Source organism: Jaculus jaculus, chromosome 11 (genome assembly GCF_020740685.1).
Source record: "Jaculus jaculus isolate mJacJac1 chromosome 11, mJacJac1.mat.Y.cur, whole genome shotgun sequence".
NCBI lineage: Eukaryota > Metazoa > Chordata > Mammalia > Rodentia > Dipodidae > Jaculus > Jaculus jaculus.
The window spans coordinates 61,676,126-61,694,738 of record NC_059112.1 but is presented as its reverse complement, the minus strand read 5'-3'; the positions used below and the strand labels follow the sequence as shown (position 1 = coordinate 61,694,738).

At 38.5% G+C, this 18,613-nt stretch overlaps 1 protein-coding gene across 1 annotated transcript in view; it reads left to right on the top strand.

Moving 5' to 3' along the window:
• The window catches only part of LOC105943856 (coiled-coil domain-containing protein 117-like), a 37,218-nt gene extending 27,348 nt beyond the window's left edge, over positions 1-9,870 (top strand). Inside the window, exon 3 of the mRNA XM_045161265.1 lies at positions 9,450-9,870. Coding sequence (XP_045017200.1) covers positions 9,450-9,849 — 400 coding nt within the window. The 3' untranslated portion in view covers positions 9,850-9,870. The remainder of the gene's footprint in view (positions 1-9,449) is intronic.
• The last annotated feature ends 8,743 nt before the right edge of the window (positions 9,871-18,613 follow it).

Below are 18,613 nucleotides of genomic sequence, written 5' to 3'. Positions count from 1 at the left end.
CTTGGGCTGCAAGGTCACTGAGAAATCCTGCTGGAGCTAAGCTGAAAACCTCCTCTGTGTAGACCAGTTGACAGAAAACTGGAAAAGGTTATGCTGCATACAGTTCCATGGAAGAGAGAGGAATCATCAGTGGAGATAAACAATAGTGGACACTGCAAGCCTTAAGTAGGGCCAGCCAGTCCAAGTGAGCCAACAGATACAACAGTGGGATGTCTGTTATGGGGAAAACCAACCATTCTCTAGTTGGACTAGAGGCCTGCTCCAGGAGGGAATTCATGTCTGATACTAAAAACCTAATATGGAGGCCTTGGCGCGCCCATTCTCTCTCTCTCCCTCTATCTGCCTTTCTCTCTGTGTCTGTCACTCTCAAATAAATAAATTAATTAATTAAAAAAAATAAAAATAAAAACCTAATATGGGAAAAGTCATGAGCCCTAGGGTTGTAATGCCTGCTGGTATCTGGCTAAATGCATATATTATGCTCACCAAACAGCCCAGTAAGCACTTCTCTTAATGTTCATACCCATATATTAATGCTACTCTCACTTTTGGTTAGAGATAGCTGTGACCTCTGGGATGACTCAAAAGACGCTACAGTGCTGAGAAGACATGACAGAGGAGTGCTCAGCACTGAAACATCTCTATGACACCTTCAAAGGCTCAGGGTCCATTGAGGAAGAGGTGGTGGAAAGAATGTAAGAGCCAAAAGAAGAATAGGTCTCATTACAGTACACTCTTCCATACACAAAATGGCCTGGATATCCATGGCCTTGCAGTGCCTGACACTACCTACACAAGACCATCATAATAAGAGGAAAGGATTGCAACATCAACATAAAAGAAAGATTGATTGGGAGGGAGAGGAGATATGATGGAAAGTGGTAGGGGGAAAATTACCACAGTTTATTGTGCTTAATTATGGAAGTTGTCATTTAAAAAATAATAAATTTTTAGAAAAGACATAATACACCCCAACCAAGTAAGCTTTATTCCAGAGATGCAGGGATAGTTCAACACACACAAATGGATTTATGTAATGCACTATATAAATGGACTAAAGAACAAAAATCACATGATTATCTCAATAGATACAGAAAAGGCATTTGACAAATACAACATCTCTTCATGATAAGTCCTACAGAAACTGGGAATAGAAGGACCATATTTCAACATAATAAAGATTATTTATGACAAACCTACAGCCAACATATACTAAATGGGGAAAATCATGAAAATTTTTTACTAAATTCAGGAACAAGACAAGGGTGTCTCTCCTTCCTTCTCTCTCTCTCTCTCTCTCTCTCTCTCTCTCTCTCTGTTATTGCAAATAAATAAATAAAATAAAATTTATTGTTTTAAATGGGCTGGAGAGATAGTTAAGGCATTTGCCTGTGAGGCCAAAAGACCCAGGTTCAATTATCCAGGACCCACATAAGCCAGATGCACAAGGGCCACATGCGTCTGGAGTTCATTTGCAGTGGCTAGAGGCCCTGGAATGCCCATTGTCTCCCTGTCTCTCTTCTCTCTATCATTCTCTCTGCTTGCAAATAACCAAATTAAATTTTTTTTTTTAAAGACAAGGGTATCCACTTTTATTTAACATAGCCCTGGAAGTCTTAGCTATAGCAGTTATGCAACAGACACACATAAAAGGGATATAAATTGGAAAGGAAAAGAACAAATTATCATTATATGCAGATGATATAAATCTATACAAAAAGGACCCTAAAGACTCTACCAGCAAATTGTTACAGCTGATCAACACTTTTAGCAGTGTAGCAGGATACAAATTAAGCACACAGACATGAGTAGACTTCCTAAATAATAAAAACAAAAATGCTAAGGATAAAATCAGGGAAACGCTCCCATTCACAATTTCCTAAAAATAATAATAATAATAAAATGAACCAACATGGCTCAGGAAAATTCACAGAAGAGGGAGCGGAAAGATTGTTAGAGCCGTAAGTTGGGTCAATTATGCACAGAGACATTGTCTCACCCTGTAATTGATGGCCACCACCACAGTGCAACACCCACAATCTGCATGGGGGGATGACAGGGAGAAGGCTAATGATGGTACCATCATGGCTTTATACACACTATATACATAACTAATAATAAACAAAAAATAAATAAAGTACCTTGAAATAAACCTAACCAAGGAAATGAAGAAGGTCTACAATGAAAACTTTAAAACACTCAAGAGAGAAATTGCAGACTAGGAAATGGAAAGATATCCCATGTTCTTCAATTAGAAGAATCAATATTGCAATATTGTGAAAATGTCAATCTTACCAAAAGTCATCTACACATTTAATAGAATTCCCATCAAAATTCCAATGGCATTCTTCATGGAAATAGAAAAAAATCCTAAAACTCATTTGGAAGCATTAAAAACCTTGAATATCCGCTTCCGGTTAAGATGGCGGCGTAGGTACCACGCCAAAGCAGCCTAGGGGGGAAAAAGACCAAAAAAACTCAGCAAAATACACGCTTTTACTAAAAAGTGAGGTGTATAGGAAATTGAGGCGGCAGCAGAGAAGTAGAAGAGTTATAGAGCATCCAGAGCCCGCACAGGCGGGAAAAGCGGCTCCAGCGGCTCAGGCAGCTCGGCCAAACGCCACAGCCGCGGCGCAGCAGAAAACCGCCAGACCAGCTCGAGCCGCAGGAAAAGCCAGGTGCGGGATTTTCCCCTCACACTGCGCTCTCCGCAACTCGGGAAACGTGAGGGGAGAGCGGCAGCGAGCAGCGGAGGAGACCGCGAGGTAGAACACGTGGAGCAGCGAGACAACCAGAGCAGCCGTGGCTCCCTCCCCTCCCCCACCGCCTGAGCCCAGCTCCAGCGAACACAGCAGCGGCCCGGAACTGGCCACACCAACTTGGGCTGACAGCGGGACCCAAGCAGGAGCAGAGTTCGGCAGCAACTTCAGCGGCTCCAGCACCGGTACCAGCGGCCCCAGCAGCAGCAGACCCAGGAGCGGCAGCGGCGGCAGATCCCGCAGCAGCGGCTTCCGGGGGAGCAGCGGCGGTGGTCATGGCAGCGGCAGCTTCAGCAGCGGTGGTGGCTCCGGTGGTGGCAGCTATGGGAGCAGCAGAGGCAGCAGCAGCGGCTCGGTTTGCCCCGTAGGAAAAGCAAGTGCCCAGCTCCAGAAATCAGAACAGCAGCCCGACAACCCAGGCAGCAACTTGACTGAGACCAAAATCACCCAAGGTAACTGGGATTGCACCAGGGAAGGGTCTCACTTGGTCACAAGCTGACTTGGATCCCTCAACAGACCAGAAATCTAAACCTCTTTGTTGATAGAAGATCTGGTCATTATAATAACTACTCTTGCATACATACTCGGGGCTGTTTTTGATTGAATGTGTACAGTGTTTAGTTAAATTTTAGAATCTACCTGTATTTTATTCCACTCAGCCTGCTTGAATACTCCTATAGCAGGGAATCTCAACCCCTAAGAACATCTTTGTAGATACTCTGAGAGTCTTAAGAGCCACACCTAATACCTTAAGGTCCTACCCTGAAAATATATTACATCAAATCAATTGATACAGCTAAGAATACACAGCTAGCTAGAAAATCCAAGCATTAACTTAATCCGAGATGCAAAAATATATACATTATAACACAAGAAACACTAAAAAGCAAGATGATATAAATCCACCTAAAAGTATTAATGCATCAGAAATGTCCTCCAGAGAGAAAGAGTTAGAGGAAATGCCTGAGAAAGAGTTCAAAAGAATAATAATAAATATGTTCAAAGAGGTCAAAGAACACATGAAAACAATCAAGGAAGAAATCAAAGAGGAAATCAAAGGAATCAAAGAAGAGGCAGGACACCAATTTAATGAAATAAAGAAGGCAATACAAGACATAAATAGGGAAATAGAAATAATAAAGAAAAACCAGTCAGAATTACTAGCAATGAAGAACACAGTTAATGAAATAAAAAACTCTGTAGAAAATCTCACCAGTAGGATGGATGAGGGAGAGGACAGAATATCTAAGCTAGAAGACCAGCTGGCAGACCTAATGCAGTCCAACAAAGAGAAACACAAACTTATAGAAAAGTATGAGTGGCAATTTCAAGATATTCGGGACACTATGAAAAGATCCAATATAAGAATTCAGGGCATAGTAGAAGGAGAAGAACTCCACTCCAGAGGCATAGTAGGCATCTTCAACAAAATCATAGAGGAAAATTTCCCCCAAATTGGGAAAGAGGTGCCAATACAGATACAGGAAGCCTTTAGAACCCCAGCCAGACAAAACCCAGAAAGAACCTCCCCTCGCCATATTATAATCAAACTTCCAAACACACAAACCAAAGAAAAATTATTGAAAGCAGTTAGAGAGAAATATCAAGTTACCTACAAAAGCAAGCCCATCAGATTACAGCAGATTATTCAACACAAACTTTTAAAGCCAGAAGGGCTTGGAGTGATATATTCCAAGTTCTGAAAGATAACAACTGTCAACCAAGGTTACTTTATCCTGCAAAGTTATCCATTCAAATAGATGGAGAAATAAAGACATTCCATGACAAAAGCAGGTTAAAGGAGTATTTGAAGACAAAACCAGCTCTACAGAAAATACTTGATAGAATCCTCCATGCTGAACAAAAGGAAAAGCACACATATAAGGAACCTAGAAAAAACAAGCTATACTCAAATACCAGTTAACAGAAGAGAGCACAGATAGAACCAGTAACACACACACACACACACAAATGGCAAACATAAATACACGCCTTTCAATAATATCTCTTAATATCAACGGTCTCAATGCCCCAACGAAAAGACATAGATTTGCAGACTGGGTTAAAAAGCAGGATCCTACAATTTGTTGTCTCCAAGAAACTCACCTTTCTACAAAGGATAGACATTATCTTAGGGTGAAAGGTTGGAAGACGGTGTTTCAAGCAAATGGGCCTAGAAAACAAGCAGGGGTTGCTATCCTAATATCAGACAGGGTAGACTTTAGTCCGACGTTAGTCAAGAAAGATAAGGAAGGTCACTTTATAGTGATTAAGGGCACACTCCAACAGGAGGACATTACAATCCTAAACATATATGCACCTAACATGGGGACTCCCAAATTCGTCAAACAAACACTATTAGAACTAAGGTCACAGATAACACCAAATACAGTGGTGGTGGGTGACTTTAACACCCCACTCTCATCAATTGACAGGTCATCCAGGGAAAGAATAAACAGAGAGGCATCTGGACTTAATGAGGTCATAGAAGGAATGGACCTAACAGATATATACAGGACATTTAATCCAAAGGCTGCAGAATATACATTCTTTTCAGCAGCACATGGAACATTCTCTAAAATAGACCATATATTAGGACATAAAGCAAATCTTAACAAATTCAGGAAAATTGAAATAATTCCTTGCATTCTATCTGACCACAATGGAATTAAACTACAAATCAGTAGCAAGAAAGGCTATAGAGCATACACAAAATCATGGAAACTAAACAATACACTACTAAATGATGAGTGGGTCAATGAAGAAATCAAAAAGGAAATCAAAAAATTTATAGAGTCAAATGATAATGAGAACACAACATACCAAAATCTCTGGGACACAATGAAGGCAGTTCTAAGAGGTAAATTTATAGCCTTAAGTGCCTATATTAAGAAATTAGAAAGGTCGCATGTAAACGACCTAATGCTTCGCCTTAAAGCCTTGGAAAAAGAAGAACAAGGCAAACCAAAAATTAGTAGATGGGAAGAAATAATAAAGATTAGGGCAGAAATTAATGAAATAGAAACAAAAAGAACAATCCAAAGAATTAATGAAACAAAGAGTTGGTTCTTTGAAAGGATAAACAAGATTGATAAACCCTTAGCAAATCTGACCAAAAGAAAGAGAAGAGACACAAATTAATAAAATCAGAGATGAACAAGGCAACATCACAACAGATTCCAGAGAAATTCAAAAAATCATAGGGACATACTACAAAAGCATATACTCCACAAAGTATGAAAATCTGAAAGAAATGGATGATTTCCTTGATCTATATGACCTACCTAAATTAAACCAAAATGAGATTAATCACTTAAATAGACCTATAACAAACATGGAGATCCGAACAGTTATCAATAATCTCCCAACTAAAAAAAGCCCAGGCCCGGATGGATTCACTGCTGAATTTTACCAGACTTTTAAGGAAGAGCTAACACCATTGCTTCTTAAGCTTTTCCAGGAAATAGAAAAGGAAGGAATTCTACCAAACTCCTTCTATGAGGCCAGCATCACCCTGATACCAAAACCAGGCAAAGATAGAACAAAAAAAGAAAATTACAGACCAATCTCCCTCATGAACATAGATGCAAAAATTCTCAACAAAATATTGGCAAACAGAATACAAGAGTATATCAAAAAGATCATTCACCCTGACCAAGTAGGCTTTATCCCAGAGATGTAGGGATGGTTCAACATACGCAAATCTATAAATGTAATACATTACATAAACGGGTTGAAGGACAAAAATCACATGATCATCTCATTAGATGCAGAGAAAGCATTTGACAAAATCCAACATCCCTTCATGATAAAAGTCCTACAGAGACTGGGAATAGAAGGAACATATCTCAATATAATAAAGGCTATTTATGACAAGCCTACAGCCAACATATTACTAAATGGGGAAAAACTGGAAGCTTTTCCACTAAAATCAGGAACAAGACAAGGGTGTCCACTGTCCCCACTTCTATTTAATATAGTTTTGGAAGTCTTAGCCATAGCAATAAGGCAAGAGACACACATAAAAGGGATACAAATTGGAAAGGAAGAAATCAAGTTATAATTATTTGCAGATGACATGATTCTATACATAAAGGACCCTAAAGACTCTACTAGCAAGCTGTTAGAGCTGATCAAAACCTACAGCAATGTAGCAGGATACAAAATAAATACACAGAAATCAGTAGCCTTCATATATGCTAACAACAAACACACAGAGGATGAAATCAGAGAATCACTCCCATTCACAATTGCATCAAAAAAAATAAAATACCTTGGAATAAACCTAACCAAGGAAGTAAAGAATCTCTACAATGAGAACTTTAAAACACTCAAGCGAGAAATTGCAGAAGACACTAGAAAGTGGAGAAACATCCCTTGTTCCTGGCTTGGAAGAATCAATATCGTGAAAATGGCAATCTTACCTAAAGCAATCTACACATTTAATGCAATCCCTATCAAAATTCCAAAGGCTTTCTTCATGGAAATAGAAAAAACAATCCAAAAATTCATTTGGAATCACAAAAAACCTCGAATATCTAAAATAATACTGAGCAACAAAAAAGAGGCTGGTGGTATCACCATACCTGATTTTAACCTATACTACAGAGCCATAGTAACAAAAACAGCATGGTACTGGCACAAAAACAGACATGTAGATCAGTGGAACAGAATAGAGGACCCAGATGTAAGCCCAAGTAGCTATAGCCACCTGATATTTGATAAAAATGCCAAAAATACTCATTGGAGAAGAGACAGCCTCTTCAACAAATGGTGTTTTGAAAACTGGATAAATATCTGCAGAAGGATGAAAATAGATTCTTCTCTCTCGCCATGCACAAGAATTAAGTCCAAATGGATTAAAGACCTTAACATCAGACCGGAAACTTTGAAACTGCTAGAGGAAAAAGTAGGGGAAACACTTCAACATATTGGTCTTGGCAAAGACTTTCTGAATACAACCCCAATTGCTCAGGCAATAAAACCACAGATTAACCACTGGGACCTAATGAAATTACAAAGATTTTGCACCGCAAAGGACACAGTGAAAAAAGCAAAGAGGCAACCTACAGAATGGGAAAAAATCTTCGCCAGCTATATATCTGATAGAGGATTAATATCTAGGATATACAAAGAACTCAAAAAGTTATATAATAAGGAATCAAACAAGCCAATCAAAAAATGGGCTATGGAGCTAAATAGAGAGTTCTCAAAGGAAGAAATACGAATGGCATATAAGCATCTAAAAAAATGTTCTACGTCACTAGTCATCAGGGAAATGCAGATGAAAACTACATTGAGATTCCATCTCACTCCTGTCAGATTGGCCACCATCATGAAAACAAATGATCATAAATGTTGGCGGGGATGTGGAAAAAAAGGAACCCTTCTTCACTGCTGGTGGGAATGCAATCTGGTTCAGCCATTGTGGAAAACAGTGTGGAGGTTCCTAAAACAAGTAGAGATTGATCTACCATATGACCCAGCTATAGCGCTCCTAGGCATATATCCAAAGGACTCATCTCATTTCCTTAGAAGTACATGCTCAACCATGTTTATTGCTGCTCAATTTATAATAGCTGGGAAATGGAACCAGCCTAGATGTCCCTCAACTGATGAGTGGATAATGAAGATGTGGTACATTTATACAATGGAGTTCTACTCAGCGGTAAAGAAAAATGAAGTTATGAAATTTGCAGAAAAATGGATGGACCTGGAAAGTATTATACTAAGTCAGGTAACCCAGGCCCAGAAAGCCAAGCGCCACATGTTCTCTCTCATATGTGGATCCTAGCTACAGATGACTGGGCTTCTGCGTGAGAATGAAAATACTTAGTAGCAGAGGCCAGTAAGTTGAAAAGGAGACATAAAGGGTGGAGAAAGGAAGGGAGGAGGATACTTAATAGGTTGATATTGTATATATGTAATTACAATGATTGTAATGGGGAGGTAATATGATGGAGAATGGAATTTCAAACGGGAAAGTGTGGGGGTGGGGAGGGAGCGAATTACCATGGGATATATTTTATAATCATGAAAAATGTTAATAAAAATTAAAAAAAATTTAAAAAAATTTAAAAAAATAAAAACATGAAAAAAAAGAAGAAGCAAAAAAAAAAAAAAAAAAAAAACCTTGAATATCCAAAATAATTTTGAGCAACAAAATATAGTGGTATCACCATACCCAAATTTATATTACAGAGCCATAGTAACAAAAACAGCATGGTACTGGCACAAAAACAGACATATAGATCATTGGAACAGAATTCAGGACCCAGATCAAGTCCAGACAGCTACTGCCACCTGATCTTTGACAAAAACGTCAAAAATACTCACTGGAGAAAACAGCCTCTTCAACAAATGGTACTATGAAAATTGGATATTTATATGTAGAAGGTCAAAAACAGATCCTTATCTCTCTCCATGCACAAGAATTTAGTTGAAATGGATCAGGGACCTAATATCAGACCCAACACTCTGAAAAAATTTCTAAAAAATACACCGTGATGTGGGAACTGAGTGGCCGGAGAGAGAGGAGAGGAGAGGAGGCCGGCTCGTGGTTGTGGGGCCATCGCTGTGGCGGCGGACTGCTGGGGTCGCGGACGCGGCCTCTTGGTCTCGTCCACCATGGCTACGCTCGGCCGACCGTTCAGTGGCCTCCCCTTGAGCGGTAGCCTGGACTTCCTGCAGGCTACAGGAGATTGAGGACAGAATAATTGACGAAGATGAAGTTGAAACTGACAGAAATGTGAACCACCTCCCCAATCTTGTCCTTTCTGATACCACGAAAACAGGCTTGAAGAGGGAGTTTGATGAAGGCTTTACAAAGAAGATGATTGAGTCCGTGAGCCGTCCTTCCATGGAGCTTGTCCTCTGGAAACCTCTTCCTGAACTTCTCCCTGATAAGCCAGAGCCGTCATCCAATGCCAAGAACTACGTGGGAGGAAGAGAGCGCCAGAGGAAGCCTGCAGTTGCCAGCGCTGCCTTCCTGCAGAGAGCTGAACTGTTCTTGGAACCCCGGCAAACAGAGGTGCCTCCGTACAATAGTGTGGAGACAGCTGCTAGCTCCGAAGAAGACATGGAGCTCTAGAACCCAGTTTCTGCTGGTTGAGAAGGCTCCTCTGTACAGTAGTGAGCACACCTGCATAGTAGAGTATAGGGACTTGAAAGTTTTATGAAACGGGTGTAATTTTTCCACCTGTGATTTGGGGTGGGACTCTCAATTTATTGACTTCAACTTTTTGCCAAGGAAGCTTATGTCAAGGGAAAAAGTAAGTTTTTTTTTTTTTTTTAGCAGGTTTATTCCAGGAATGGTAGATCATAGCCTCTGCAGAGACAGTTATAGAAGCAGTGTGTGTATGGGTGACTAGGTCAACTGTCACATTGTCTAAGCTATTCATACACTTGGAGAATATTCTTGAGTTTAAAAAGATGATTAAGAAAGAGTGCCCCTTAATGCCACTGTACCCTGACAAGTGAGTCACGGCCTTTGCTGACAATTTGAGCTGTTGTGACTGTACATGATGATAAGGAAGCAGGAAAGACGGAGGAAGTTGCTTTAATTAAGCCTCATGCTACAAACTAGAAGAGGCCTTAGAACTTGCATATTAGTTGTCAGTTCAACATAGCTGTATTGATTAATCAGCTCTATTGTCTCCCTTTGGTAATAGATAGGTTCAGTTGTTCAATGATGTTTACAACTCAATTAACTTTAAGTGATAGTTAAAAGATTGTGAGGTAACCCCTCTGAAACTGCCTGTGGGAGAAGTGTCTTAATTAACCCTAAGAAACTGTTGTGCCAGCTACACCCAGCATTAATAACTCCTGGAGTTAAACAAGGGAAGATGGTTCTTGTGTTAGCAAATTGAGTTTTAAAATACTAGTTCTGAAACACTGAATGATTAACTGAATACATAGGCAAGTGACTTTAGAATTTCCTAAAGTAGCTCATAGGTCTTGTGCAGTAAGCTCAACAGGTAGTAGAAAGCAGCTTCTTGCCAGCAGGAGACCTTTCTCTTGAGTACCTAAACCAGGCTCAAGGTGTCCTTTGAGAATAACCAGGGTTAAAGTTTTAATTTCTCAGGAAGAGCTCTTCAGTGTGGCAAGGAAGCACAGCACAAGGTAACATGACAGTTCTTTTGTTGCTGAAATCAGACTGGCTCTTTATCAGCCAGCAGACCACCCTAATCCAGTTGTTATTTTCCAGACTTCCCCTTTGTAGGAAAAAAAGAATGGTTTATGCTTCAGGGGTGAATGTTTAGAAACCAGCTTCCAGGCAGGAAATGAAACCCATTCTGAAATCCCTCCCCTTGTCACAGGTGGCAATTATTAATTATTATTAATATTATTAATATTAATTAGACTGTTCCTTCTTTTGCCTGTTGTTCCTGCCCTCTCTATTTCTGTCTGGATAGTCAGGAAAGATTTAATGTTTACTATTTAAACAAAATATTTATGTCTATACAATAAAATTATTCAAACTTCAAACCAAAAAAAGGAAAACTCTTCAACATATTAACCTAGGCAATGATTTTCTGAATATAAGCCCAGGTGATCAGGAAATAAAACCACTAATCAAACCGCTGGGACCTCGTGAAATTACAAAGCTTTTGTACAGCAAAGGACACTGTGAATAGCACAAAGAGACAACCTATAGAATGGGAGAAAATCTTTGCCAACTATACATCTGAAAGCATATTAATATCCAGGATATACAAAGAAGTCAAAAAACTAAATAGTAAGAAATCTAACAACCCAATTTAAAATGGGCGATGGAATTAAATAGAGAGTTCTTAAAAAAAGATACAGATGGCATAAAAATACTAAAAGATGTTCTGCATCTTTAGCCATCAGAAAAATGCAAATTATACTTTGAGATTCCATCTACATCCATTCTACTGGTGAGACTTTCCAGAGTGTTCTATTTGACTTAGTCTTTTTTTATTTCTAGTATTTCTAATTGGTATTTTTTATTATTTATATTTTCTTACTCACGTCTTATATTGACCTATTTCATCAAATTGGTTTCCTTGTGGTCTCTTGGTATTACTTCATGAGTTTATTTTTTCTTTGATTCCTTTTATTTCTTCTTTTATTTATTTGAGCATAGATATGATCACTTTTTAAAATCTTTGTCAGACATTTCATCTAAACCAGTCTCACTGGAGGTCATTTCTGATGTATTTATAATTTTGGTGGAATTGTATTGTCTTTGTTTTTTGTGTTATAATGGACAGATTTTTGCATCTTGAGTTAAATTGATGCTTGGATTTTCTAATCATCTATAGTATTTGTAGATGTTTAAATCCAACTTTATGTATCTTCAGGTTAAGCATTTAAGGTGTCAGATATTGCTCTTATATTACTCCCAGAGTAACAACAGAAGTGATATTAGGTGTTGAGCTTATTTGCTGAACAAGTATTCTAGTAAGCTGGGCAGAGCACAGTACTATCACAGTACTATGATGCCTTTTGAGTCATCCCAGAGGTCACCACCATCTGAAAAGAGAAGCTTCTGTAACCAAAAGTGAGACTAACATTAATATATTGGTATGAATATTAAGAAAAGTGCTTACCAGTTTGATGAACATAATATGTTCATTAAGCCAGACATAAGGAGGTATTACACCCCTATGGATCATGACTTCCATTATCATAGGTTTTCAGTATCAGGCATTTATTCCCTCCTGTGGAGCAGGTCTCCAGTCCAATTAAAGAGTGCTTGGTTTCCCCTATAACAGACATATCACTATTGCACCAGTTGACTCATTTGGCCTGGGTGGCCACATTTAAAGCTTACTGTCCACTGTTGTTTATCTCCACTGATGACTCCTTTCTTTCCCATTGAGCTGCATGCAATGTAGCTTTTTCCAGCTTTCTGTTGGATGGTCAATAGGGAAGAGGATTTCTGCTCAGCTCCATGAAGATTTCTCAAGTGACATTGAAGCCCAAGTATGTGGAGTATTCAACAATACAGTCTTACCATCCTAGTGGGAAACTAAGGACCTCAGCAATGGCCTGTAATGTTTTGGGGGTATCAAGGACCACCCTGGCCACCAAATCACTGGAAAGTATCCTATCCCTGGCACTGATATTTTCTATTAACAATCTATGACTTCTGGGTGTTCCATTGTCCAAAATAGTAGGTTTCCACATGACTTATTCATACCCTCTTAGTTTTGGATTCCCCCTACATTTCCTTTACTCAGTCTCTTCCCTTGACCTTACTTAGGTCTTTTCACCCCATTAATATGTTCTCAGCACAGACCTTTATCAAAAACACCATTATTTATAACAAAACACTAGTAATAACATTTCCAATAATGGGTATAAACAGCCATAAAATATTCTTGGGGTATGTGAGAGAAATTTGTATCGTTATTAAGTACGATATCTATAAATAAAAGTCACATTGTAATGGCTAGTATAAATAAGAATATAAGGGCTACAGAGATGGATTAGCAGTTAAGCACTTGCCTGTGAAGCCTAAGGACCCTGGTTCAAGGCTCAATTCCCCAGGTCCCACGTTAGCCAGATGCACAAGGGGGCACATGCATCTAGAGTTCATTTCCAGTGGTTGGAAGCCCTGATGTGCCCATTCGCTCTCCCTCTCTCTCTTTCCCTCCTTCTCTCTGTCACTTTCAAAGAAATAAATAAAAATTTAAAAATAAGGATATAAAATTGAAAATCTGATTATAACTCTGAAAATAAATACTTCTAAATACATGTGCATAAAAACTACCTGACAGCAATGTTGGAGTGGCTCTTCCCTTGTACTAGCGGAACAGAAATAGTGGTTATTATTCTACTGATTTCTTTCCATAATGCAACAATGTATGTTTTTTAAGGTAGCACAATGTTGCAGTCAGGTTCTCATTGTTGGCAGAAATCACCTGACCAAGAGTAGCTTGTGATTAAAAAAGAAAAAGAAAAGGTTTGTTTTGGCTTACAGACTCAAGGGGAAGCTCCATAATGTCAGGGGAAAATGACAGCATGAACAGAGGGTGGATATCATCTCCTCACCAATACCAGGTGGACAACAGAGGGTGCCAAACACTGCCAAGGGGAAGCTGGCTATAATGCCCATAGGGCCACCCCCAATAATAAACTGCCTCTAGAATGCATCAGTTCCCAAATCTCCATTAGCTGGGGACCTAGAATTCAAAACCCCTAAGTTTATGAGGACACCTGAATCAAACCAACACATTCCACCCCTTGCCCCATAAACTGATAACCACCTATGATGTAAAATGCAATGCAGGACTTCTGGTTAAGATGGCAGCGTAGGAACCATGCCAAAGCAGCCTAGGAGGGAAAAAAAAAAAAAAACAGCAAAAGACACACTTTTACTAAAAAAATGAGGTGTATAGGAAATTGAAATGGCAGTGGAGAAGTAGGAGAGATCCAGAGAATACATAGGCCGGCAGAAGCAGCTCAGGCAGGTCTGCCGATTGTGGCAACTGAGGTGGCACATCAGAAAGCCACCAGGCTCAGCATGACCCACAGGAAAAGCCAGGTGAGGGGAGCTTCCACTCACACTGGAGCTCTCCGCAAACTGAAGAAACACGAAGGGAGAGCAACACTGAACAATGGAGGAGCAGATCACAAGGTAGAAGAACACGTGGAACAGCAAGAGAACTAGAGCAGCATCAGTAGCCTCCCCTCCCCCATAGCCAGTGCCCAGCTCCAGTGAACAGAGCAGCGGTCCAGGGACCCGGCCATGCCAACTTGGACCGACAGTGAGACCCAAGCAGGAGCAGAGGTAACTGGGGTTACAACAGGGAAGGGTCTCACCTGGTCACAAACTGACTTGGAAGCCAACAAAAGATCAGAAATCTTAACGTCCTTGTTGTCAGGATTAAGGGTATGCGTGGGATACCACACACCCTAAGGAACAGCTGGAGAATCTGGTTGTCATAATTCCTCTCATGGATAACTACTCTGAGAGTCTTGAGAGCCACACCTAACGCCTAAACCTCCTATCCTGAAATTATATAACATCTGATAAATCTAATAATACCCAGCTGACTAGAAAATGCAATCATTAAAGAATCCAGGATGCAAAAATATATATCTTATAACACAAGAAACACTAAAAATCAAGACAATATAAATCCACCAAAAAGTATTAATGCATCAGAAATGACCTCCACTGTTAGAGTTAGAGGAAATGCCTGAGAAACATTTCAAAAGAATGATTATAAATATGTTCAAAGAAGTCAAAGAAGAAATCAAAGAGGAAATCAAAGAAAACATAGGACACCAATTTAATGAAATAAAGAGGTCAATACTAGACTTAAATAAGGAAATATAAATAATAAAGAAAAATCAGTCAGAATTCCTAGCAATGAAGAACACAGTTAATGAAATTTAAAAAAAACTCTGTAGAAAATCTCACTAGTAGAATGGATGAAGGAGAGGACAGAATATCTAAGCTAGAAAATCAGGTGGCAGATCTAATACAGTCCACTAAGAGAAAGACAAACTAATAAAAAAAGTATGAATGGGAATGTCAAGATGTTCGGGACAGTATGAAAAGATCAAACATAAGAATTGAGGGCATAGTAGAAGGAGAAGAATTTCACTCCAACGGCATAGTAGGAGTCTTCAACAAAATCATAGAAGAAAACTTCCCCCAAATTGGGAAAGGAATGCCAATGCAGATACAAGAAGCCTTTAGAACACCAGCCAGACAAATCCTGGAAAGAATCTCTCCTTGACAAATTGTCATCAAACTACCAAACACACAAACCAAAGAAAAAATATTGAAAGCAGTCAGAGAGAAAAATCAAGTTACCTACAAAGGCAAGCCTATCAGGATTACATCAGATTACTCAACACAAACTTTAAAAGCCAGAAGGGCATGGAGTGATGTATTCCAAGTCCTGAAAGATAACAACTGTAAACAAAGGTTACTTTATCCTGCAAAGCTATCCATTCAAATAGACGGAGAAATAAGGACATTCCATCGCAAAAGCAGGTTAAAGACAAAGCCAGCTCTACAGAAAATACTTGATAAAATCCTCCATGTTGAAGAAAAGGAAAAGCACACATATAAGGAACCTGGAGAAAACAAGCAATACTCAAATACTGGTTAACACAAGAAAGCAAAGGTAGAACTGGAACCACAAAAAAAAAAAAAAAAAAAAAGCAAACACAAATACACACCTTTCAATAAATCTCTTAATATCAATGGCCTCAATGTCCCAACCAAAAGACATAGGTTTGCAGACTGGGTTAAAAAGCAGGATCCTACAATTTGTTATCTCCAAGAAACTCACCTTTCTACAAAGGATAGACATTATCTTAGCGTGAAAAGTTGGAAAATGGTGTTTCAAGCAAATGGGCCTTAAAAACAAGCAGGGGCTGCTATCCTAATATCTGACAAGGTAGACTTTAGTCCAACGTTGGTCAAGGAAGATAAGGAAGGTCACTTTATATTGATAAAGGGCACACTCCAACAGGAGGACATTACAATCCTAAACATATATGCACCTAACATGGGGGCTCCCAAATTCATCAAACAAACACTATTAGAACTAAGGTCACAGATAACACCAAACACAGTGGTGGTGGGTGACTTTAACACCCCACTCTCATCAATTGACAGGTCATCCCAGGGAAAAAATAAACAGAGAGGCATCTGGACTAAATGAGGTCATAGAAGGTATGGACCTAACACATCTATAGGACATTTCATCCAAAGGCTGCAGAATATACATTCTTTTCAGCAGCACATGGAACATTCTCTAAGATAGACCATATATTAGGACACAAAGCAAATCTTAACAAATTCAGGAAAATTGAAATATTTCCTTGCATTCTATCTGACCACAATGGAATTAAACTAAAAATCAGTAGCAAGAAAGGCTATAGAGCATACACAAAATCATGGAAACTAAACAATACACTACTAAATGATGAATGGGTTAATGAAGAAATCAGAAGGAATCAAAAAATTTATAGAGTCAAATGATAATGAGAACAGAACATACCAAAATCTCTGGGATACAATGAAGGCAATTCTAAGAGGTAAATTTATAGCCTTAAGTGTCTATATTAAGAAATTAGAAAGATCGTAAGAAACCTAATGCTTCACCTTAAAGCTTTGGAAAAAGAAGAACAAGGAAAACCAAAAATTAGTAGATGGGAAGAAATAATAAAGATTAGGGCAGAAATTAATGAAATAGAAACAAAAAAATCAATCCAAAGAATTAATGAAACAAAGTTGGTTCTCTGAAAGGATAAACAAGATTGATAAACCCTTAGTAAATCTGACCAAAGAAAGGGAGAAGAGACACAAATAATAAAATTAGAGATGAAAAAGGTAACATCACAACAGATTCCAGAGAAATCCAAAAAATCATAGGGACATGCTATAAAAGCATATACTGCACAAAGTATGAAAATCTGAAAGAAATGGATGATTTCCTTGATTTATATGACCTACTTAAATTAAACCAAAATGAGATTAATCACTTAAATAGACCTATAACAAACATGGAGATCCAAACAGTTATCAATAATCTCCCAACTAAAAAAGCCCAGAACCAGATGGATTCACTGCTGAATTTTACCAGACCTTTATGGAAGACCTAACACCATTGCTTCTTAAGCTTTTTCAAAAAATAGAAAAAGAAGGTATTCTACCAAACTCTTTCTATGAGGCCAGCAAAACCAGGCAAAGATAGAACAAAAAAAGACAATTACAGACCAATCTGCCTCATGAACATAGTTGCAAAAATTCTCAACTAAATATTGGCCAACAGAATACAAGAATATATCAAAAAGATCATTCACCCTGACCAAGTAGGCTTTATACCATAGATGGATGGATGGTTCAATATACACAAATCTATAAATGTAATACATTATATAAATGGGTTGAAGGACAAAAATCACATGATCATCTCATTAGATGGAGAGAAAGCATTTGACAAAATCCAACTTCCCTTCATGATAAAAGTCCTACAGAGACTGGGAATAAAAGGAACATATCTCACTATAATAAAAGCTATTTATGACAAGCCTACAGCCAACATATTACTAAATGTGGAAAAACTGGAAGCTTTTCCACTAAAATCAGGAACAAGACAAGGGTGTCCACTGTTCCCACTTTTATTTAATATAGTTTTGGAAGTCTTAGCCATAGCAATAAGGCAAGAGATGCACATAAAAGGGATACAAATTGGAAAGGAAGAGATCAAGTTATCATTATTTGCAGATGACATGATTCTATACATAAAAAACCCTAAACACTCTACTAGCAAACTTTTAAAGCTGATCAAAACCTACAGCCATGTAGCAGGATACAAAATAAATAGACAGAAATCAGTAGCCTTCATATATGCTAACAACAAACACACAGAGGATGAAATCAGAGAATCACTCCCATTCACAATTGCATCAAAAAAAAAAAGTACCTTGAAATAAAGATAACAAAGGAAGTAAAGAATCTCTACAATGAGAACTTTAAAACACTTAAGCAAGAAATTTCAGAAGACACTAGAAAGTAGAGAAACATCTCTTGTTCCTGGATTGGCAGAATCAATATTGTGAAAATGGCAATCTTACCAAAAGCAATATACACATTTAATGCAATCCTTATCAAAATTCCAAAGGCATTATTCATGGAAATAGAAAAAAACCCAAAAATTCATTTGGAATCACAAAAATCCTCGAATATGTAAAATAGTACTGAGCAACAAAAGCCGCCAGGAAACCGAAGGTGAAATGGAAGAGAAAGGGAATGAAGAGATGTCGACAAGTACAGGTTATAGAAGCAAAGTTTAGTGCACTAAATATGAAGACTGCCTCATAACTTACAAGGGTATGGTTACCCGCACACACTGATT